This window comes from Zalophus californianus, chromosome 10 (assembly GCF_009762305.2).
Source record: "Zalophus californianus isolate mZalCal1 chromosome 10, mZalCal1.pri.v2, whole genome shotgun sequence".
Lineage (NCBI taxonomy): Eukaryota > Metazoa > Chordata > Mammalia > Carnivora > Otariidae > Zalophus > Zalophus californianus.
Genome location: NC_045604.1, coordinates 37,134,671 through 37,159,486, shown reverse-complemented (window position 1 = coordinate 37,159,486; position 24,816 = coordinate 37,134,671). Strand labels below are relative to the sequence as shown.

The 24,816-nt window shown below is 49.1% G+C and overlaps 1 protein-coding gene across 16 annotated transcripts in view; it reads right to left on the bottom strand.

The window, feature by feature from the left end:
- TRAF5 (TNF receptor associated factor 5) overlaps positions 1–16,985 on the bottom strand; it is a 46,655-nt gene extending 29,670 nt beyond the window's left edge. Inside the window, exons 1-4 of one of the 16 annotated variants that reach the window (XM_027613222.2) lie at positions 16,865–16,985; positions 3,936–4,021; positions 976–1,360; positions 650–884 (exon numbers count right to left, since the gene is read on the bottom strand). Coding sequence is in view for 4 of the 16 variants with exons in the window: in XM_027613217.2 (XP_027469018.1) it covers positions 1,830–1,867 (38 nt within the window). In the remaining 12 variants the exon portion in view is untranslated. Of the gene's footprint in view, positions 1–649; positions 885–975; positions 1,361–1,829; positions 1,894–3,935; positions 4,022–6,974; positions 7,208–15,752; positions 15,819–16,505; positions 16,617–16,864 lie in introns of those variants that run through there. The other 15 variants (XM_027613221.2, XM_027613217.2, XM_027613216.2 and 12 more) reach the window with 15 other exon arrangements.
- Between the last annotated feature and the right edge of the window lie 7,831 nt (positions 16,986–24,816).

Here is a 24,816-nt window from a genome sequence, read left to right as displayed (position 1 = left end):
AAAAGTTAAAATGTCAAATCCCCAGATGCAGTGACCCAAGGAGACGCTGGGATCTGTTCCCTGGCTCAGAGAGCCCGGTCCCCAGCTGCTAGAAGGACAGGCAGTTCCTGCTTTCAGTCACCTGGCCCTTGAGTTCTAAGATTCTGCTCTTCCAAGAAGAACAGTTACTACCAGGAAAGTGAAAAAAAAAAAAGAAGAAGAAGAAGAGGAGGAGGAGGAGATGGAGGTGGGGGAGACGGCAGAAGAGGAAGAAGACACTTTATTTAGTATGTTATCCGCATGGCATGAGGGAGAAGTGAGATGCATTTAAAGTGGTTACCAAAGCCTCGGTCTTCAGCGGCCCAGAAAGATCTTTCCTTGGACGACAAAACCCCCCAAGACAACTGCTAGGCCTCTGCTCCAACCCTTGACCTTCTCTTCCTGTCTACCATTTCCACAGCTTTTAACACAATACGACTACTTTGAGAACTCTGGGAGAAACTGGTTTTATTCTCATTAACCTTTAGCCATGTAGGTTAGACAAAGAGGAAGGGCCTTGGAGAAACGCAGAAGTAATGAGGCCATTTTCCACCAGGCGTAACGGGGGAGGGAGACCATGCACAGGCCAGGTGACCCCACGACAGCCAGACAAGATGTGACCACAGCCTACCGACGACCCACTGCCTATCCACGGGATGGGTGGCTTTGGTGTTGCAGGGGCAGAGGTAAGGGTGTATTTTCTTTTTCTTTTCTTTTCCTTATACTTTCCCAGGAGAGGGTTCTCTTGGATACAGGACGAATGATGTCGGTAAGATTTTAATTCCTTTGAAGACAAGTGTGATTTCTCTCCAAGATGTCAGGAAGTCCCTGGTTCCCCATTTTCCTGGGAGTGCAGAAAAGCCCTGCTGGTGAAGAGAAGGCAGTTCCAGCGCTGAAGGGCATCCCCGCACCCCTCCTGGGGTGCCCACCCCCGTGTGCCCTCAACATCAATCTCACCTATGGGGAAGTCTCAGAGCCCATCTCGAGTCCACCTGGCTCCAAGTGGTGCTATTAGATTGGCTCTCAGAACTTAAGACCAAGAGAAAAAAAATAGAGAGAACACCACTGATCTTCCCACACAAAAGCTTCTTCTTTGGGAAGCTCTGACTCCAGTGTCTCGGCCATCAGACTCAGCTCCAACCCTTTCCCAGTCTTCCCTGCTGTCTGGGGTCAGCTCCTTGGCGAGCTCCTCAGGGAGGTCTCCAGATCCTCAGAGCCAGCCCCATGCCTGGCCCAGAGCACTCAGTCAGCGTTCGCCTAATAGGGGAACTCTCGATTAACGTGAGGACTTCTTGAAAGGGGGCTGTTGGAAGGAGGTCCACGAAGACAACCTAGGGCAAATCTGAATGAGGCAGACAGACAGCAAGGAGACGATATGAAACGATGTGAATGGAACCTAAGGGCTGGAATTGGATATGGGTCAGGATTACACTCAGTGAGGCTATGTCTAGGCTCAGAGCCAGCTAATTTACATGCACAGTCTCATTTTAATCCTGACAGCAACCCAATAACGGATACATCATTAGCATCCCCAGTTTGTTGAATGAGGAAACTTGGAGATTTCCCATAGCCAGGAAGCAGTGGAGGCCCTCAGGGGATAAGGAGGTGCTGGGGTTCCTCTCTGCTTCTCCAAAGCCTGCCAAGAGGCAGTGTGGGATGCTGGCCACCACTCTGGACTCTGGAGTCAACCTGCCTGGGCACAAATCCTGATTCTATCCCTGAATAGCTGTATGATCTCAGCCAAGTTACCTGGTCTCTATGCTTCTCAGTTTCTTCATCTATAAAACAGTGATAATGATAATAGTAGTTACCTCAGAGAATCTTTGAAGATTAAATAAGTTAATACCATACATCAGGGGTCAGCCGGCCCACCACCTGGTTTTGTAAATAAAGTTTTATCAGAACAGAGCCATGTTCATTTGTTTACATATCTTCTACGGTTGGTTGGTTGTTGTTACTGTTGTTGTTTGTGCTACCACAACTGAGTTGAACAGTTGTGCTTCAGACCATATGGCCCAAAGCCTAAAATATTTACTATGTGGTTCTTTACAGAAGAAGTTTGCTGACCGCCGTATGCATGAAGAGCTTATAATGGTGGTACATAGGAATTGCTAGGAGGGTTATGATTCTGATTCTGATTCTGATTGAGCATTTGCCTCAGAGCCCCTCCATCAATGTCCCCCACTCTGAGGATAACCTGACTGTCTGACATGTGGGGCACTGTATCAGGCTCCGGGGGCCAGGGAAGAACAAGAGAGAGAGGGTCCAAGTCTCCTCCTGTGGGGCTTACAACCTAATGGAGGAGACAAGGGAGTAGCAACAAAGGAGGCAGTTACAAACTGTGATAAGTCCTCTGAAGGAAATAAACAGGATGTTGAAATAAGAAACAGAAGCAGCCACTGTAGACAGGAAGGCCTCAGGGAGGAGGTGATACTTGAACAGCCAGGGGAGGATGAGAAGGAGCAAGTGTGAAGAGCAGCAGGACGGACACAGCAGGTGGAGGAACAGCAAGGCTAACGCTCGGTTCTGGGAAAGGCCTTGCTGTGTTTGAGAAACAGAGAGGAGGCCCGTGTTGCCTAATGTCAGGGACAAGGGGAAGAGCAACAGGAGCCGGGGAAGGAGCCAGGTCACATGGGCCTGGGCGCCCACAGGAAGGAGTGTGGGTTTGTTCTAAGAACAAAGCAACGGGAAGCAGCATGAGTATTTTAAGGAACTAATGGCAGTGTCTGCTTTGGAGCCTGCAAAGACCACTACGGATGCCGCACGGACAAGGGGCTGTGAGGGCCGGGGGGCGCAGGGAGAGCAGTCAGGAGGCTGATGGAGTGCAGACACTGCAGCAGTCGGAGAGACAGCGCAGACCTGGACCATGGTGGTGGCAGGGAAATGGAGCAGTCCAGGGACTGAATATGAGGCTGGGAGGCAGGGAGGACGGGAGGCTGACACCAGGATTGGGCCTCAACACCTGGGTGGAGGTGGTGCTGTTCCCTGACATGGGGAAGAATGAAGGCAAAGGGAGGGAAGTCAGGAGTCATTTGTGACCATAGGGAGAAAGCCTAGTCTCTTTTCCTGAAGACACCCCTTCACTCAGGAGACAATGACCTCGGGCTCCCGCCCCCACCCCAGTGCGACTTGCCTAAATATTCCCCTCTCCGTCCTATGTTCTTTTCATGCTTGTGTGTGTTCCCTCACTCACTGGTTTGCTGTGCATGCACTTTGCTTTTTCTGCATCCCTATATTCCTACCCCCATCCCCCCGTCCGGGCCCAGAAGTGATAGTGATGAGTGGCAGTTCTGACCAGAGTTGAGTCCTGAGAGCCCACCCACTGGGCCCTCCCCTACAGTCAGCACCCCCATTAAGGCTTGAGTCACACCACACCCTTGTGGGTGGGCACGGCACCTCGTCGACTCATCTTCACGCCTGTGCATTAAGTTGGACCTACTTCCATGATTTCCCCAGATACCAGCTCCTCCCCAAGACAAGGCGCTGCTCCCGCTTATCGAGGACCCTTCGCTAAGCTAACTGCTCTTCCTCTAGCCAGAGTTGCCTTTCTCATTTCTCTGTCTCCTCCTCCAAACACATTCTCCTCCTCACTTCACCCAAAGCATTATTCTGGATTCATAGTTACACTTTACTATCTCCCACTAAAGGTTCACTCATTCAATCACTTTTTGTAAATCACTCCTTTGCTGAGGACCTACTGCACGCAGACACCGATGAGGAAACAGCAATGCAGCACGGTGGGCCCGGATTCCTCACACCCCCACCCGCACCCCCACCCCCATCCCGTCACGGGCAGTGGGCAGTGGGCTCCGGCCCAGCAGCACCCGCACCGGCCACTTCCCCTCCCCCCCACCCCGAGCAGGGCCTGCAGACTTGTGTCCCTCCTAGGACCCCATGGGCACCTCCCTGCAGCTTACCTGCTCTCCCAGTTCTCCGTACCCCGCCCCTGAACAAGCTGGGGGGCCCGAATCCTCTGGGTGTTGGATGGGCGAAGGAGGGCGGCCTAGGTAGTTTGGAAAAGCATATTATATTAGTTCGATGACCTAAACTGTAATCATACAATCAGACCCACCAATCAGTCTGTCCTAAATTGTAGCCCTGTTGCCCTTTATGTGGCATTTGGCACTTCCTCCTTGAAACCCCCTGATCCCTTGGCCCTGGGGACACTGTGCTGTGTGGCCTTCTCCCACCCCTGACCACACTTCTGCAGGGCTCCCTGCGGGACTCCCCTGAGATTGGGTCAGCCTCTGTCCCTCATTCTTGCCAAACTCCCACCTCTCCTCACGGGAAAGGCCCAACCGGACTTCTTTCCAAATGTGGGTGGGGGTCCCTACTTCCTCACGTCCTGGGGCATCATCTGAGCCTTACGGTTTTCTCGCCCTCTCCCTTCCCAACCATCCGACCTTCTCATGCACAGGGGGAGAAGGAGAGTCCAGGGGCCCGGCCAAGCAGAGCCACGTGGCAGTGTGGAGACAGCCAAGAGACAATGGCTGAGAGGCTGCGATTGGGCTTGGAATCAGAAGCCTTGCCCGGCCCCACCTTCCATGGCCCATGGGTGCTCTGGGGAAAGAGGAGAGCCCTGAGACCTCCCTAGACAGGATCCACAACAGACATGCCAAGGTGGATTCAGAAACCTTGGTTTGACCTTTTGGCGACTTTTAGCTACTAAAGGCCAACCTCATTCTAGCCGTGCCTCATCTCTCACACGAGCTCACGCCCAGCTGCCTCTGGGCCAGGTCACATCTCCAAAGCTGTGTGACACACTGCCCACTGCCTCAGAGCCGGGAGAGGCTGCGGCTGGGGCAGGAGTCGATGTTCTGCAAGGGGCAGACGGAGCAATCCCCTCCTGATCAGCGGCGAGGCCAGCTCTGGCCCCGGGCCCACGGAGAAATTGGATGGGACCAGGCGTGGCCCTCTCCTCTCAGCTCTGTACTGGGGCAGTATAACCTAGAAGCTTCCTGAGGTCTGCTACTCCAGGTGTACCCCAGATGCCCAGCGCACACATGGGTGGGCGTCCTTGAGGCGTACTCACAGAACGCTCGAGCCCCTCACACAACCCAGGACATCGGGTTCTTAGGATCAGGACAGCAGAAGAGGGAGAGAAGGAAGGGAGCCCGGGGTGGGGCGGCGGGGGGGCAAGAGAAAGAGAAAGAATTTGAAAGAATGACTTTCTCCCCAACCACTGAGCCAGTCAACTGTACAAGGGCTTAAGGGATCAGCGAGCCAGGGATATCACAGCTTTTAAAAAATAGTGACACTCATCAAACCAAATCTCATGCAGAAACATCAGTAAATAAAAAAGTCTACAGAGGAACTGTTTTGGGGGAAACAAGGCCTGTTTGGGTTTCCTGCGATCTGTATCCCTCTGGCAACTTTTTTGGGTCATCTTCGGGGTTCCACAGTTTGCTCTTTCAAGATAATAATTCTAACACTACCACTCACACACACTAGTCCTTAGCAGTGTGTAGGCTTACACACGACATCACACGCAGTCCTCACACCAACTCTGTGGCAATACTACCATCGTCACCCTTCTGATGGACGACGTACCCGGGGCCCGAGCTGTCAAGCAACTTCACGTGGCGGAGCAGAACCGCACTCTAGGCTTCCTGACTCCAAGTCCAGTGCTTTTTGCTCTGTGTCATGGCTACAGGGAAATGTACCACATTTCGCCCGACACCTGGACGGAGGTCTGGGTGAGAGGCAGGACAGCCTAGAGACCAGTTCTGGAATCAGACCGTGGGGTTCACTTCCTTTTGTCATCCACTTACCTGAGTCATCTCTTCCTCATCTAGAAAATGGGACAATAATAGCACCTGCCTCTAAGGCTTGGGGTTAGGATTAAATGTGTTCATTCATGTAAATTACTAGCACACAGTGCCTGACGTATAAATAAGCACTTAATATCCGAGGCACCTGGTGAGGGCCCCAAACATGTTTATTGTCAGCATGTATTCAGTGCCTGCTGTGTGCAGAGGCCCATGCCTCATTCTACAGTGGGGGAGGACCCCAAGTTACCACACAGTTCCCGTCCCCCAGACAGCTGAGTCCAGGTGGGGACCATGCCTACATACAAAGTACAACAACCAAATGCCCTAAGAGTGTGCCCTAGAGCATGATAAAGATGCTGGCTTGGACACCTTCCCCCAGAGAAACAGACCTCTGTTTGGGGAGCCTACGTGTCACAATATTTTAGCCTACCCCATAATGTACTTCAGAACTGAGATCTCTCAGTAGTAGCTAGAAGTCTGCTTGTTGAGCAAGTTTCTGGGCTAGATTCCATAGCAGGTTACCATGTGAGACACACAGAGCTGGACCATTGGGCCAGCTCCTAGACCATTCCTCTTCCTCCCCACTAGCCACTCCTCATTCCCCCATCACTCAGAGGACCCAGGCTGGTGCTGGACCTTTTTCTTCTCTCCAGGCTCATTTTTCTGGTGAGCTCATCTTGGCTCCTGCCCTATATAGAGGCCATCCGAGGCTGACAGCACCCCAATTTCTATCCACAATCTGGACCTCTCCTCATTCCAAGTGCCTGGTCCACATCTCCCTGTTCGTTCACCAGACACCTCTGTAGTAACACAGCCAACCCTGCCCAACCTGCTCCTCCCAAGGCCTTCCTCCACCTCAGCAAAATGGCGCCACCAATCACCCTACTGCTTGGGCCAAAACTTTGGAATCACTCTTGGCTCTTCTTACTCTGCACCCCACAACACAGATCCTCCCAGCTCTTCTTTCAAACATCTCAAACTGCTGCTCCCTACTTTCAGCACAACTACTCTGCTCTAAGTCAGCATCCTCTCCCACTGGAAACAGCATTAATCTCTTAGCTGGCCTCCTGCCTCTGCCCTTCCCCATAGAGCTCAGTCACACCCCAGAAGCCAGAGCCATCTGTTTAAAAACAAAAGTCAGATATTCCACTCCTCAGCCCCAGTGGCCCCATCTCTCGGGCTTACAGCCAGTGTTCTTCGCGTCCTGCATGATCTGGCCTGTCCTCAGTTTCTAGCACTCTCCTCCTTGTGCACACATTCCAGCCACACTGGCCTCGCTTCTTCCTAACCAGCGCGAGAGCCTTTCCTTGCTGTCTGTCCGCCTGATGCCGGAATGGCTTGTTCCCACACTTCAGGTATCTGCTCAAACGCTACCTCACAAGTGAGGCCCTCGTCGACTGCCCCACTCGGAAACACCACCTCCCTGACGCCACACCCCCTCCCCTGAGGCATTTCTCTCCAAAGCACTCACCACCGTCAGGCGTGGTATAGGTTTACTTCTTTACCTCCGAACTTCCCCAGCCAGAATACAAGCTCTGTGGGGGCAGAGGGGTTTCTTTTGTTTACTGAGGCCCTGACACTGGACGGTGCATGTGATAGGTACACCATAGACACTGACGGAGAGTATCTGATACTGAACGGATCCCTTACCAAAAGCTTCATTTCCCACCCATCCTGCTTCCCAGTGCCTAAACCTTCTCATCTCAACCCTTTCTAAGTCCTGAAATGCCACCAGTTCCAGCTAGACGGGGCAAAGCTGGCTAATAATGCTAGCTGACTTGGGGAGGGGGAGTCAGGGTCAGGAGGGGAGGGTCCAGCCAGGCGCGGCTGGAAAAGTGGAGTTTGAGCCCCACTCCTTACCCCTACTAAAGTGAACTAGACCCTGGGGATGTGTCACAGGGGGAGCCAGGTACTGGGGAAGGAGAGGAAGACGCCGAGAAGGATTTTTAAAGGTAGACAGGCCAACCTTTCGGTCAATAAACATGTTTGGGGCCCTCACCCAGGTGCCTCACAAGGTGCTAGAGAGCTGACACATTTGCCAGGGTCGCTTTTCTGGAGGCTTCATCATGCAGACAGGTAACAGAGTTGGAGGCCAGGTTTTCCTTTTCAGCCCATTCTCTTGTTTTCAGTATCTATTTCAAACCTTTCTCTTCTCCATAAACCTTGACCACACCCCCCCCCCCCCCCCCCCCCCGCCACCCGCCAGGGCCCGGCCCCTTCTCACCCAGAAACTTCACTTCCTACTGCACAGAAAAAAATAGAAGTCTTCAGACCAGAACGACCTCCACTTCCTGACATCAGTCCTGCGTGTCTTCCTGCATGGGGGGCCCCTGCTCTGCCCTCTCCCTCCCAGGGCGTGTTAGAGGTGACCTCTGAATTAGGGCAACCTCTCCCCCTGTCCTGAACTCCTGCCTTCTCAGGGGGGACTGGACTTAACATCCATTGTCTCCCACCCCACCTTCTTCATCGCCAACTTCTCCTGGTCGGCTGGCTCCTTCCATCAGCGCTCACACAGGTCTCTCCAGAGAGCAAAGCAACACTAAAAATCCACACGCTCATATTTCTCAAAAGTTTGAGCTCTCTCCTTCCTTCACAGCCAAACTTCTTCATTCACCCTCACCCTTCCCAGTGGAGTGACCGTCTCCACTGGCCTCTCTTCAATCCAATCCTCAGCCCATTCCAGCCGGGCTCACATCCTCACCAAGCCACCCAAAGCAGCAATGGCTGGGTCACTAATGCCAATGGTCTGTTTTCAGTCTTCATCTTACCTGGCTTCTCAGCAATGTCTGACATTGTTGCCCCCCAATCCCTCCTCCAAACACACACTCTCCCTTCTGCTTCCCTGAAACCACACTGCCCAACACCAGAGACAATGCATGAACTAACAGCTCCCAACCATCTCTCTCTCCCCACCCTGGACCTCCTCTGCATCTAGACTCACATTCAGGCTGCCTACACCATGCCTCCTTCTGACTGTCCTGCAGGCACTCCAAAGCTAACACATCCCCTCTCCCAAGTTGCTCTCTCTCCAGAGCTCCCTTGTAGTGAAGACCCACTCTTTACATTCCTTGGCATCATCTGGCCAATGCCTTCCCGCCCCCTCCCCATCCTATCAGTCACAGAGGCCCCCTGAGTGTACCTGACGGGTACATTCCATCTTCTTCTCTCCACCACCCTCACAACCAACACCCTGATTCAAACCACCACCCCTGTCAGCTGGGCCCACCGCACAGCCTCCTACAACTAGTCTCCCTCACCCACTCGCTCCTCCAGAGCATTTTTCACACAGAGCCTAACTGAGCTTCTGAAAACACCAAGCTGCGTCACTCACACAATCTTTTCACGGCCTCCCAATCCTCTTAATGTCCCCAAGCCCTAACACATGCTGCAGCGGTCCTGCCTACATCCCCAGTGTCATCTGGGAGCCCCCTTCTCCCCCTGCCCATTCTCCATCCTCCCTGGCCTCCCTGTCATTCTTCACACACGTGGCAAACCTGCCCCCGCAGCCTTCACCCCGCTGCTCTCCCTCTCCCTCTGCTCAAGCTTCAGTCTCTGCCGGAAACAGCCTGTCCACCCTCGCCTCTCTCTCACTGAGCCAAACGCCCCCTGAGGCCAGCTGAAGCATGTCATACTCAGCTAAGCCTTCCCAAGCCTCCTTAGCCAGGTTCGGTCCCCTCTTCCTCCTCGTATGCTATTCATCACACTCTGCTTCTCCTCCACAGCACAGGCTGTGATTGCAATTCGTTTCTTTATGTAATTATCAGTTCAATATTTATCTGCACCAGCAAACAGAAGGCAGGGCTGGGGCCGGGTCTTTTTCAGGGTGCTGGCAGAGCAAACGCTCAGATATCTGAGTGAATGAAGAGCTACCACTTTAGGGGCCTACAATGTGCTAGAAGCTTACATGGGTTGTTCCCACTTCGCACAGCAGCCCAACGAGGTATAGGCACTAGTCTTATTATTCGTGTTCCCATTCTACCCATTAGGATTATAGAAACGTATTCAAGGGGCCACAGGTGGTAAGTGCTGCCTTAATCTCAGGCTGGTCTCCTCTCAAAGCCACTACAGCACACTTCCCTCAGCACCTGACACACAGAAGGAGCTCAACCAAGAGGGACAGATGGAGTACCCACTATGTCATCTCTTTGGTCCTCACAGTCACCCTTGAGGCCTACAAAGAAGAATTACAATTCCCCTCTCCCAAATGAAGGAAGAAAAAGGAGTCTAGGGGTTCAAAAGGTCACCAGCAGTAGGTGGCCATGCTGGGCTAGTCCTAGGTCTCCTGGCTTCTATCTAGAGTGATTTTCTCCCAGCATAATCACAGCTAGGCATGGATGGGTGAAATTATGCAGGGAAGCCATGCAGAAAAGAGGTAACATAGCAGGCCTGAGACTGCCATCCTTAGAAAGTACTGCTTCCAAGGATGGCCCTTGGTTAACCTCTTGGAGGGTGGATTTGTGGCAGGTTCTCCTAACTGATTCAGGTGGTGCACTGTGCCCAAACTGTTTTTGCAAACAATGTGATTATTGCTGAGCACCTGTTTTTCTTCTGCAGGTCTGGAATTTTGGTATAAGTTAGGCAGAGGATGCCTACAGGACCAGTCCTCAATAAAAACCCTGGACACTGAGTCTCTAATGAGCTTTCCTGGTAGACAACATTTCACACATTGTCACAATTCATTGCTGGAGGAATTACGTGACCCTCTGTGACATCGATGGTGGGGAGGACTCTTGGAGCTTGCGCCTGGCTTCCTCCAGACTTCGCCCTGTGTGCCTTTTTCCTTTGCTGATTTCGCTTTATATCCTTCCACTGTAACGAATCGTAGCTGTATGACTATATGCTGAATCCTGTGAGTCCTCAGAGAATATCACGGAACCTGGTTGTGGTCTTGGGGAAGCATTCCCAACAAGAGATGAAGTTGAGTTTTCTTTGAAAAGGGTGAGGGGCATGAATTAGTCGATTAAAACAGGAGGCATTCAAGGCAGAAGAAATGATGTGAAGAAAGTTGGAAACAGACAAGTCAGATGGAGAAGACCCTACAGCCATTTGACATGGTCAAGCAGAGCTGACATTGAAAGAATCAAGCCTCACGCCTGCAGGTGGAAGAGATGGGTGCTAGAGAAGTTGCCCTTGTTCGAACGGTCCAGCATCAGTGAAGTGACCCACTTGAAGTCACACATATGGAACCAGTGCCAAGCTGGTTGTCCACAGCTAACATCCACAGCGTCAGACATTTCTCAGAAAGGTCTACAGAAGTGCCACCGAGCAGGTGAAGCAACATCCCAAATTACTGGCTTTTCAAATAAACCACCTTAATGTGAGGAAGTCAGTCTGCTCCAGAATAATCTACTTCCCATCCATGAAGGGCAGCTGTTCACTCCTTCCTTTGTCCCTTTGAAATGCCTCTGCTCATAGTCCAAAATCCCTCCCATCCCTCCGGTCCACTTCTCACTCCTCAGGAGGGCTTCCTGGAACAACCCCACCCAACTGTCGAATCACTTCTTTTATTCTGCAACTCCTTAGCACGGAAGCCTTCACTTTATGTTAACTCGTTTGCCTTTAACCCAGGGAAGCATGGTCAATCTTCCTAGGTTGTATCATAGGTATCTTCCCAGCCTCTTCCTCAGAATCTTAATGTCCTGAAGGCAAAAGAGGGACTTTCATGACTGTTTGGCTTCACCCCACCCACTTGCCTCCATCCTCCAGCATCGAGAGCCCCTCTATCAGAGGGCTCAGCGCACAGCCTGGCTATTCCAAGCTACGCGCCCCCCCGCCCCGCTTGGGGAGCACGGAAAGGGCTCTGGCTGGCAGCTTTGCACCCAGCTAGCTTCACTCCACATCCTGCTCTGGTGGCCTAGCTGGCCACTAAAAGAAGGGCTTTGCTCCTGGTAATCAGGCCAGTGCCTGTATTTTGCTTTCCAAATCCTTCCTATCTCTTCTGCTGGGTGCCTGATTCACCTCCCTACCCAGCACTATTTTCCCTCCAACGCGGCAGCTGCTCTGCCCACAAATTATTCTAAAGACTGGAATCCTGCCCCTAAAACCTCCCTGGGGCCAGGCCTCCCGTATCTGCTGCTGTCTGCCCTCTGCCTGCCAAGGGCTTGTCCCAGCTTCTCCCCGCCATGCCCTGCCCCATCCCAGCTCACCTGCCCACCCCCCCGGCCCCCAAAACTGAGGTCTGCCTGGTGTAGAGATTACAAAGTGACAGCACCAGGCTAGTATAAACGATGGTCTGCCCTGGCACTTGGCAGTTCTTTTGTTTGTCTGTTTTTAATTTAAATTTGAATGCCTTTAGGCTAGACACACATTTTGCGCCTCCCCAGAGACCCCACAACTCCCTACTGCTATCACACACATGGAAGAAGAAAACCAGCTTTACTGACTACCCACCAGACACCAGGCTATGGGTACGTATTGGCTCATTTAATCCTTCCACCGACCGCAAGTGAGCGACATTACTATCTCTGTGGAAGCACGGAGGCTCCTGGAAGTTGGGCTTGCCCAACTTGCCCAGATCATACAACTACAACCAGCAAGCCATAAATTCAGATTCGGACCCAGACCTCCCAGCTTCTGAAAAGTCCACACTATTTCCACTATGTATTTATGGCGGCCCCTCTGCAGCGGGCAGGAGGGGAAATGGGAGGAGGGCAGGGCAGCACATGAATGCACAATTAAGGTAGTCCAGGAAAGAGGTCACCTGGATGGGAACTCAAGTAGCAGCCGTGGTGCCCAGCACCGGCTGGAGGAGACAGGCCAGACGTTATGGTGGGAGAACCATGGTGTCTGCACGGGTTAGGGAGAACTCAGAGCTTCCTTCTCTTCAGATGACTTGGGTCAGGTGTCTAAGGGGCTCCTGAAACATCATGGTGAAGGTTTTGTGTGTCACAAATCAAACTGGCTGGGAAGAGAGCTGGGGGAGAGACAGAATCCTTTCCTTAGGGTGTTGGTTTAAGCCTTGGGAGGTCAGGAGGGCTCTAGGGAGAGGAGCGCAGGGGATAGAGGGCCAGCCTGAGGACACAGCCTGGGCTTCATACCAGCACTTGCAGGGCAGGAGGATGAGAAGCTCGAGGTCAAGGAAGGGAGCGTCAGTGGGGACAGTGGGGCACCCTCCAAGGAGATGGGCAACAGCTGCAGAGCAGGCTGGCGACTGAGGATTACCAGGCCCCAGAAACCCTCGGGCAATCTGAGCAGCAGGGCAGGTGCATGGCACTGAGTGAGGAATACAGCATAAGTGCAAGTGCTCGCTGCTCTTTCCAGAAGCTTCTCAGTAAAAGGGAGAGAAGAGGGGATGCAGAAACGTGGGGTTTTCCTGTTTAACAGAGGCTGAACTAGTGGGGCAGAGGAAGGAGTCAGTGGTCAGGCAACAACGGAGGTAACCTGTCAGAGGGAGGAAAGGGCTGAATCAGGGGTGTAAGGTGGAGAAGGTGTTCTCCCATGGGTCAGGAGAGTACCTTTTCCCTGAGAGAAAACAGACCATGGGGGAAATCCCAGGGATGTTCTGAACTGGTGAGCAGAGAAGCCTATGGAGCGCGTGTCCAGCCATGAGGCACAGGGAGCTGCTGAAAGTGAGATGGGTCCCCCTTCCCTGCTCACACCCCCCAGGGAGGGGCGCTCCCCAGGCTCCATGATTCAACGCGGGGCCCACAGACCCTGCAGGTACATGCAGACGTCCCCTGCCCTCATTGCCACCTGATCTTAGCATGCACCACCACCTGCCTCCTGATAACAATATGCAGACTCATCACTGTCGCTGCAAATGGGTTTTGAATTTTTCTGTCAGGACTGATGAGTATTTTCACTTTTATTTCCTCTTTGGTCTTCTAGCCCACTTCCTCACAAGACAGGGCCTGCCGGGGGCCATATGGATCCACTGCTGTCTGACCTTCCAAATAAAGCTTTTCTCTGGGCCAAGCAACAAACTCAGAGGGGCCTAACCCTGGCCTCAGCCGTGGCAGGAACCCTCCAACCCTGGGGAATCACTTCTGCTCCTGTGACCTGTTCTCTCCCCCAACACACACACACACAGACACCCACACAGCTCTGCTTCAGTGATGACTCCCGCCCCAGAGGAGCCTCAGTAAAAGCCACCATCTGGGCAGAAAAAGCTCTTGAGAGACTGGGTCTGCCACTGCTCCCCCCTTCCCTCGGTCAGTTAGCTCTGGAAGACCCCGGATCAATCCTGACTTCCCCTAGCTGAAATAACTGAAGAGCACAGGACGTAGAGCCCAAAGACTTGGGCTAGGGTCCTAGACGGTCCCTACATTCTGTGAGATCTTCCCAGTCACTTCTGAGCCCCAGCTTGCAGCCAGCTAAGTGGAAGGAACAGCACCTGCCTCTCCCGGGGAGGCAGGGAGAGGTTAACCAGGTAAGAAAGGCTATTTTCAAACTGCCCAGAGCTCTTCTGATTTCTGGGATCTAAGCAAGTCCTGCTGGCAGCTCAGCCTCTCTAGAGCCCCGCCCGGCACCTGTCCCCCAGCCATCAGCCCCTAGCAGCCTCCGAGCCCAAGGGAGACACATCTCAAATGAATTCGACACTGACATCTGTTTAGGCCGACTCTATGCTAGACTCCAGGATACCAACAAGAATAGACACGGGTCTTGCCCCCAGTTCACTCAGCTGGGCAGAGCTAAGAGCGGATGTCTGTTTGCGTGGCGGCCAGGGCAGAGTCTCCAGAACCTGCTCCATGTCGGTGGGAATAGACCAGACATGCGTCACCAGAGTCCAGACTGAGGAGGAGGTGGGCAGATTTAGCTTCCAGGGTGGGGGCCTGGAAGCAGACACCTGGCCCAGCATGGGAGCCTAAAGGGTTACTACATGCAGTGCTTCGCCCTCACCATCTGGGAGATGTGGACAATAATCCTGCTTTGTTCTGACTTCCTAGGATCTCATGGAGGACAAAATGAGAACAGCAGTGAGAAAATGCTTCAAAAAGGAAAGAGTTTTATAAACATGGACTTATTTTTCTTCAGGGTCCTCTGCAGTGAAGCTGAGATAATCACAGAAGGTCGGTTTCTCTAAAATGCTGGCGAGCCTTTCCCATGGGTAGCCTAACAGGACTGACTCAGAGGCACCCAGCTCTCTTGGCTGCACATCATACACCACTGAAATATCCCACTTACTGCACTTGGTACTGTCATGGATGGGGCCTCCTCTCCTTTCCCTATTCTTCCCACTGCCCTGCCACCCAGGGCCAATGGGTACTCAGGTGATGGCTTGCTGACAGATGGACACACTGCCCATCCTGCTCCCATTGCCTCAGACCTCAGCCCAGAGGACCTGAGAAAATCACCTCCTCCATCACTGCCCCTCCAGCAGGATGTCCAGAGGCTAGCTCGGATAGGAGACTTTCTTCCGCTTCCGTCTAGGATGGGGGTAGGGAGATTCCAGGATCTGAGTGCTTACCCATTCCACAGAGTTCAAAACAAAACAATAACAAAATCAAGAAAGAGTCTACAGGGGCTGGGTATTTTCTGCTTGCACCTCACACACATCTGTCTTGCGGCAATGTCTGTCCTGTGCAAACTGGAGTAGAACTGGGGGGGGAGGGGAGGAGTGTTCAGATGATGCGTGTTCACCCAAACCCTCAGCAGTGCTAACACGCTTTCATGGCCCACGTGAGAAGGGCAGAGCGGCCAGGAGCACTCCGGATTTGGGAGGTCCTCCCCGGCCTTTGCAGGCCTAAAACTCCCTCACACGCACTGAGCCCGTTCTATTCCCAGAAGTACTTCAGTGTCTTTGCATTTTGTCTTCCAGAGCCCTTTTAAAATGCAAACGCCCCTGGAAGAAGAAACCGTATTCCACTGGCCCCAGCCACACAGCACCTGTGCCCAATAAATATTTACAGAATTAAATTGGTTACTAGATGCCTGTCCTCACAGGACACGGGTGGGAGCCCAGGGCTGAGAAGGGTGGGGCTGCAGGGACAGCCTGGGCAGGGAGCCACGCCTCCTTCCACCTACCTCACCGCTCGCCCCGAGCAGCCCGGCCAGCCACAGCGAGATAACTTGAATTAGGAGAAAGTAAATCTGAAATAGCCAAATATGGAAACTCTTCAGGAGGGGGCAGAACGAGCCGTGAAAGCCGGCAGCGGCTGAGCGGCGCAGCGGAGTGAACCACAGGAGCGTGGCCCCGGGATTCACTGAAAAGTCTCAGAACCGCCAAACCCCTGCAGGGCAGGAGCAAGGGGGAGGCAATCTGGCCTGGAAAACCCAGATCCTACCAATTTTCTGCGTGTCCCTGCGCAACTCACTCCACCTCCCTGAACCTTGGTTTCCTCCAAGACCCCTCTGAGCTCAGCTTAGGGTGTGTGTGCATGCAGTGTTGTGTTTTGTCTCGTGTTGTGTCGTGTTGCTAAATGAGCACGCTCAATCGAACAGTTTGTGGAGGTTTCCATTCATCCCAATATTCCAGTTTCATTCCGGAGGGCTCTGGTCGGAGAAGTCCTGCAGAAGTGGCGGGGGTGCCTAAGGGTACGGAGGGAGAGCCTAGGGTTTGCAGTATGTGTGTGTACCGGGCTCGCCCGAACTCCCCCCACCCCCTCCTGCGTCCCCCAACCTGAACCTGGTCCCTCCAATCTACAGCCGCGCTCTGGACCAGCTCCCCAGCTCCGGACCCCCAGTTGCGTCCACACCGCACCCTTCCCCTGCTAAGAAAACCCGCTCCCAGCCGCAGAGCCCAGCTGTCTCCCGCACCGCCCCCCCGCTCCATCTTACCCCCTCGCCTGCAGCAGCGGCCACCTGCCGGGCGGGCTGCCCCTGCCCCGGCCCGGCCGCCTCGCGCCCAGCCTCCCCCCCGCGACCCCGCCGCGCCCTCCCCGCACTGGTCGGAGCGCTGGTCGCGGGACTCGCTGAACGCAAGCGGGGCGGGAGGGGAGGGTGGCCAGGACCGGGGCTCCAGCAGCCCGGCGCCGGGCGCGGGGAGGAGGCTGAGGGGCTCGTGCCGCTGCGGCGCTTTCGGTTTCAAAGCAAACGGGACGGGCCGAAAAGCGCTCTTCGGTCCCCTCACTCCAGCCCTACAGCTGTGGGGCTGGTCGCTGCTGCCACCGCCGGGGCGGCGACCTGCCGGGACTCACGTATGGCTCCGCGCGGGGTGTCCGCTGGCGCGGGTCCGCAGGCGCGCGGCTACTCCAGGCAGGGGCCGGAGGCGAGGCGGGGGCGAGGCTCTCAGCCCCCGATCCCTGCGAGCAGAGCCCTGCTGGGGGAAGAAGGAGGGCGGGCCCGGGACCCGGGAGGGGCGGGACCTGGGGCGGGGCCCGCGAGCGGTCTGGGCTAGGGGCGCAGGCCCCGGGGAAGGGCGGAGGCGCGGGAAGGTGCTCGGTAGATCGCTGAGAGAACAGTTACCGAGCAATTAGAAGACTAACCCACCCTCACTAGAATCACAAGTACTTACAAATAAAAAGCTTCTCAGATTTTCCTCAAGTGCCTCTGAACTGTATACATCTTACCCTTCAACTTGGCACAACCAAATTCAGCCTACCCTTTTTCATGCTTTGACCCCCAATCAGTCCTTCTTGATCTTCCTTAGCAGTAGCGCAAATTTGCCAGCCCTCCTCCTTGCTGCTGGTCTAGCAATCCCTTAGAGATGTCGAGGTTGCCCTTGGAGCAAGGGCTTCCCAAACATCTCTTTGGATTTTCTAAATTACCTTGCGAAGTAGGCCTGGTCCTCCTCATTTTACCTATAAGCTATCTGAGGTCCAGAGAAGTGACCTGAAGTGAAGTGTCAGAAGCCGTGCTCTAGCTACAACTTGAATCCGCCTCTCCCTACTCCTAAACACAGGACTCTTTCTTACAATACCTCTCTCCATGAGCATCTGCTCTGAATGATATTTGTAGTCTATATCAATCTCCTCTGTGGGGGCACCTGGGTGGCTCAGTAGGTTAAGCGTCTGCCTTCCGCTCAGGTCATGATCCCAGGGTCCTGGAATTGAGCCCCACATTAGGCTCCCTGCTCAGTGGGGAGCCTGCTTCTCCCTCTGCCTGCTGCTCCCCCTGCTTATGCTCTCTCTCTCTGACAAATAAATAAAATCTTTTAAAAAATAGATTTATATATATAAATCTCCTCTGTGAAGGTTGATGGAGCATGAAGAGCATGGACTTTGGAATGAAATAGACCGAACTCCAATTCTAGCTTCTTCACTTTCAGGTAGGCAAAGTTGGGCCTAATCTGACCGCCTTGAGTTTTAATTACTCATCAGTAAAAGGGGAGAATTAGTGAAATGCACAACCCAGATATGCATAGGAGCCAGGCGGGAAACAGACATACATACTCTGGGCTCCTGACACTGTCACTGACTGTGATTCAATGGTCTCTCCCCCCTTCTCCTCCCCATCAACTGAAGAAAGCAAACAATTTGTCCCTAGAATCATATCAGAGTTTTAAATATAATGAAATCAGATTCTGGGATAGATAGTGAATCTTTAATTGTGGGAAGTGGGGGCTGCATGACTTCAGGGCTAGGAATCTAAGTCAGGAGGTAGAGGAATTTTCGACAGGTATTAGTTGGAACTAAAGGACATGTTCCCAGCTCCTCATGTTGATTGCAGAATTCTGGGCAAGGTGTCTGGGAGAATAGAGAAGACAGACTCTGGGAATAAACCAGTCTGATGGAAGAGACATGATTCCTTACCTTGAGAATCTTGAAGACGGATGGGAAAGACAGGATGTAAATGTACATATAAAATCAATATTAAGTGCTTGCTGATGATAGCTAACATTTATAGTCTTATCATATGCCAGGTACTGTTCTCAGTGCTTTATTCATATTAACGCATTTAATCATCAGCCCTATTTTATAGATGAGAAAACTTGTCTCTTGAACAATTTGCCCCAAATTGCAAAATTCTTAGTTTGGGAAAGATGGGATTTCAACCTGGGAAGTCTGCTTCTGGCACTATTAGCCATCACACCACCGTGCCCCTCAAAGAAATGGTTGGTGTAAATTCAAACAAAATAACTTTAATGAAGGAGACAAATTTTAGCAATTTTAGTGTTCTGAAAATATTTGCAATGTTATGAACAGAACCCAGTCTTCAAACTAAATTCATCTATAAAAATAAGGGCAATGAATTGTGTAAGACTGTTGAATCACAGATCTGTACTTCTGAAACAAATAACGCAACATATGTTAAGAAAAAAGAAAAAGAAGAAGATAGCAGGAGAGGAAGAATGAAGGGGAGTAAGTCAGAGGGGGAGACGAACCAGGAGAGATGATGGACTCTGAAAAACAAACTGAGGTTTCTGGAGGGGAGGTGGGTGGGGGGATGGGTTAGCCTGGTGATGGGTATTAAAGAGGGCACGTTCTGCATGGAGCACTGGGTGTTATGAACAAACAATGAATCATGGAACAGTACACCAAAACAAATTATGTAATATATGGTGATTAACATAACAATAAAAAAATTAAAAAAAATAAGGGCAAGACTAGAGTATACACTAAATTTTTGCACAAAAGAAAAGGGCTCAATTTTTTATCTGTCTCTTATAAACACTCTAAGTTTATCCTCAAACTTCAAAAAGACATGGCTTTCAGCTGTTTCATTTGCTGGATAAATTAATAGGGTAAGAGATCGCAGCCCTGGCGGTCAATGGAAAGATTGTGCTGATGCAGCGGGAAGGGCGCCACCTATTGGAAAAGTAGATGGATGTATTACCTTCCTCATGCTGCCCTTCTGTGACAAGACTGATCAATATAGGCAGTTAGAGCACAGTAAAAGGTCATATCTTCCATCACCTAGAAGTCAGTGAGCTCAAACAAAAAGCAAAAATATTCTTCTTGGGCCTTAGATTGCACCTCTAACTTCCACTGTAAGTCACAGTGGAAAGTCTTTGCCTGTAATGGAACCACACATGGAAAGTATGATATAACAGCAAAACCTCTGGGTGCTGAGCACATAGAATGCTCACTTGCTCACTAAGTATGTCCTGCATTGAGGCAATAAATGAATGAATATCTGTGGGTTTTCTGTATTTAAATTCTTGACCCAGTGATATGTGGTCCCTTTGCTTTCATCAAATAACCTTTAACCCAGCTCTGCCTGTCAGTGGGCTGACCACCACAAGAAGAGAGGCAAAGGAGTGCTGGAGGCAGGGAGCTTTTCCCAGGATGGGTGTAATTAAAAAAAAAAAAAAAGACTCATTTTCCAAAGACTCTTTTTCCAAAGGTATATCCATTGTCTGGGAGTACCACGGTTTATTTATCCATTCACATGATGAAGGACATCTTGGTTGTTTCCAATTATGAATTGGAATTAATTGGCGATTATGAATAAGGCTACTATCAATCTGAATGCAGGTTTTGGTGGGATATACATCTCTATATAGTCTCTATTTGTTCCAGAGGATCTCTCACTCAATATACACGTTTTGCCCTCTCCTTCTCTGTTCATGGTTTGTGTGATCAACAGCCTTTTTGTTGGAGAAATTAGATTTTTATTGTTTTAAAATTAGGCCTGCTGTCTTCACTGTATGCTTGGCTAAATGCAGATTTTGTCCATTTTGACAGTTCCTTTAATAAAGTTCACACATGCAATTCCCATCAGTGCTTGGAAAAAACATTTTAACATGTTAACTCTTCATAGTCACTGTAAGGTATTAAAAATATTTTTAAGGTTATTATTTAGCTTTAGGAACAATGAAATAAGATCATGGGCTTGATTGGCACAATCTGGTTCTGTGAGACTTTGTAATTGGTCAGTAACAAGGAAACCATTTATTCAGTCTTTCTTTCTCTTTCTTTCTTTCTTTCTTCCTTTTTTCTTTTTCTTTTCTTTCTTTCTTTCTTTCTTTCTTCTTTCTTTCTTTCTTTCTTTCTTTCTTTCTTTCTTTCTTTCTTTCTTTCTTTCTTTCTTTCTTTCTTTCTTTCTTTCTTTCTTTCTTTCTTTCTTTCTTTCTTTCTTTCTTTCTTTCTTTCTTTCTTTCTTTCTTTCTTCTTTTCTTGACAATAGAGCCTACTCTATATGGAGAGGTTTTATTTATTTTGTTAAAGATTTATTTATTTATTTTAGGAAGAAAGAGAGAGAGAGCAGGGGGAGGGGCAGAGGGAGAGAAACTCAAACAGACCCTGAACTGAGCAAGGAGCCCGATCTCAGGACTCTGAGATCACGACCCTGAGATCACAACCTGAGCTGAAACCAAGAGTCGGATGCTTAACTGCCTGAGCCACCCAGGCACCCCTATATGGAGAGATTTTAAACAATGCTCTTACAACCTTGGTTAGCCACATCCTCTGTTTCACAGAAAACAGGACAGAAGCATTAAGAAGGAAAGGCATAAGCTCAGGAAAGGGCTTATCCTGGGAAAAGCTGACAAAGTTCAAATGTCTTTGACTCCAACACCGTAGTCTATGACCTTGCCCCTCTATCCTGAGAAACCACGTACAATTCTCAGAAGGCACAACAAGGGCCTCTCATTATGGTTCACAATCCTGGGGCTGCTGCATCCATTGCCCACACTTTGGTTACATATTTTTTCTTTCTTTTAAACATATTTACTGTTATACTTTCAATACCACAAAATCCACCCAATCAATGAATTTTAGTAAATTCAGTTATGCAACCATAACCACAATAAAATTTTAGAACAAAACCATCACCCCATGTGTCGTTTTATAGTCCATTCCCTACTCCCAGTCCTGGACTCGGGCAAGAGCAGATCTGCTCTTTTTATAGTTTTGCATTTTCTGAAAAATTTATATAAATAACTACACAGTATTTTGTGTCAGTTGGCATAATGTTTTGAGGTTCATTCAATTTGTTGCATATATCAATAGTTTCTCCCTTTTTATTACTGACTAGTAGTATGCCATTGTATGGATACTCCCCATTTTGTTTATCTGTTCACCAGCTGATAGACATTTGGGTTATTTCCAGTATTGGGTTATTATGAATAATGCTGCCATGAACATTAGAATGCAAGTTTTGTATGGACATACATTTTCATTTCTCTTTAGGTAGGTACCTAGGAGTAAAATACCTGAGTTGTGTTGTACGTGAACATTTAATCTGTTGGAAATTGCCAGTTTTCCAAAATGGCTATATCACCTGAGTTGTGTTGTACGTGAACATTTAATCTGTTGGAAATTGCCAGTTTTCCAAAATGGCTATATCACTGCATCATATTACATTTCTACATTTCTCCACAACCCTGGCAACAGTTGGTATTTCCAGTCTTTTTAATAGTAGCCATTCTAGTGGGTGTTATAGGTGCCTCGTTGTGGCTTTACTTTGCATTTCCCTTATGAATAATGATGTGACATCTTTCCTTGTAGTCCTTTGTCATTTGTCATTTGCATAACTTCTCTATCCAAATGTCTATCCAAATTTGCTACCCATTCTAATTGTTTTCTGTTGTTTTTGCCCTCTTATTATTGACTTATAAGAGTTCTTATTACTGGATTCTTAAGAGTTCATTATACATTCTGGATACAAATCAGATAATATATCTGTAAATGTTTTTCCCTTGTCAATAACTTGCCTTTATTTTCTTAGTTGCATCTTTTGAAAAGACGTTTTTAAATTTTGAAGAAATCCAAATTATCAATTTTTTTCTGTTTTTTATCATTCTTTTGATGAAGTATCTTATTCTAGGAATTTATAGTTTCAGTTCTGACACCTAGGCCTATGATCCATTTCTAGTTCATTTTTGTACACAGTGTGAAATAAGGATGAAGGGTTTTTTTTTGTTCTGGGGGGGGGGTTTGGCATACAGATATCCTACCCTTTCTGCCATTGAACTACCCTAGCACATTCATTGAAAGTCAATTAACCATGTATGTGTGAGTGTACTTCTGGACTCTATTCTGTTCCACTGATCTATATGTCCATCTTTACACCCTTTATAACAATCAGTTAGTGCAAATCCCCAGTGTTTTTTTTTAAGATTTTATTTATTTGAGAGAGAGAGAGAGAGAGAGAGAGAGAGAGAGAGAGAGAGCATGAGTGGGGGGGAAGGGCAGAGGGAGAGAAAGAGAGGGAGAGAGATCTCCAGCAGACTCCCCCCTGAGCAGGGAGCCTGATGCGGGTCTTGATCCTAGGACCCCGGGATCATGACCTGAGCAGAAGGCAGACACTTAACCCACTGAGCCACCCAGGCACCCCTGGTTTTGTTCTTTTTCAAAATTGTTTTGGTTAGTCTAAGTTTCAGGTTGGCATTTGTTTTTGTAAATGAAGTTTTATTGACATGTAGCCATGTCTGTTAATTTATATATTTCCTATAGCTGTTTTGAACTACATGGGTAGAGATGAATAGTTGCAACAGGTGTGGACTGTAAAGCCTAAAATATTCACTGTCTGGTCATTCATAGAAAAGTTTGCTAACCCCTGGTCTAGGTCCTTAGCATTACTATGTAAATTTTGGAAATAGCCTGCTAAGATTTTGATAGAGATTGGGTTGAATCTATAAATGAATTTGAAGAGAATTACCATCTTAACAATATTAAGTCTTCCAATCCATAAACATGGTATGTCCCTCCATTTATTTAGGCCTTCTTTAATCTGCCTCAGCAATATTTTATAGATTTCAGTGAACTGGTCTTTCACATTTTTATTAAATTTATAATAAATATTTTATTCTTTTTGATAGTATTGTGAATAAAATTGTTTTCTTAATTCCATTTTCAGATAATTCATTGCTACTATATATTCAATTGATTTTAGATTGATCTTGTATCATGTGACCTTCTTAAACTCACTTATTATTCCAGTAGGTTTTTGGAGGTTTATTAGTATTTTTTACATGCAAGATCATGTCATCCACAAATAAAGACAATTTTTGTTCTTCCTTTCCTATCTGTAAGCCTTTATTTTTCTCACCTTTTTGCTTTGCTAGAATGTCCAGTAAAATGTTGAAGTTGTGAGAACAGATACCCTTCCCTTGGCTCCAATCCTTGGGAAAAGCATTCAGTTCAGTATGACATTACTTATGGGCTTCCTTTGATTGCCCTTTGTCAGATTGAGTAAGTTCTCTTATATTTCTAGTTTTCTGAGAGGTGTTTTTTTTTTTTTTATCCTGAATAGGTGTAGATTTTGTCAAATATCTTTTCAGTCATGTCTACTGATATGACTGTCTTTTCCTTTTATTTTGTTAATGTGATATACCACAATGATTCTCAGCAGAGGGTGATTTTGCTCCTTGGGGAACATTTGATAATGGCTGGAGACATTTATGATCGTCAAACTGGGGTTGGGGGAGAGGATGCTACTGGCACCTGGTGAATAGAGGCTGAGGATTCTGCTATGCAGTGTACAATGCATAACAAAGAATTATCTAGCCCAAAATGTCAATAGTGCCAACGCTGAGAAACCCTGCACTATTGACAGAAAGAAATCAACTATTCTGTCAATTTTTTTTTTTTTTAATTTGAGAGAGAGAGTGCGAGAGAGAGCACGAGACAGGGGAGGGTCAGAAGGAGAAGCAGACTCCCTGCTGAGCAGGGAGCCCGATGTGGGACTCGATCCCGAGACTCCGGGACCACAACCCGAGCGGAAGGCAGTCGCTTAACCAACTGAGACACCCAGGGACCCTATTCTGTCAACTATTGACAGAAAGAAATCAACCTTAACTGATTTCTGACTGTTAAACCAAACTTGCATTCCTGGGATAAACACCACTGGGTTATGTTGTACAATTCTTTTTGGATGCTGCTGATATCTTCCTAAGGATTTTTGCATCTCTGTTCACTGGAGATATTAGTCTGAAGTTTTCTTATCTTCATTTGGCGTTGAATCAGAGTAATAATGCTCTTATGGAATGAGTAGGAAAGTGTTCTTTCTTCCTGTATTTTCTGAGTTTGTGTAGGTTTGGTATTATTTATTTAAGGATTTGATAGAATTCACCAGTATAGCTATCTGGGACAAGACTTCTCTGTGTGTGAAGATTTTAAGTTACAAATTCAGTTTCTTGATTCAGATTTTCTATTTCTATTTGAGACAGTTTTGGTAAGAATTTGTCCGTTTCATAAACATCTCCCAATTTGTTGGCATAAAGTACTCAAAAATATTCCTTTACAAATTCTTTTCATTTCTGTAG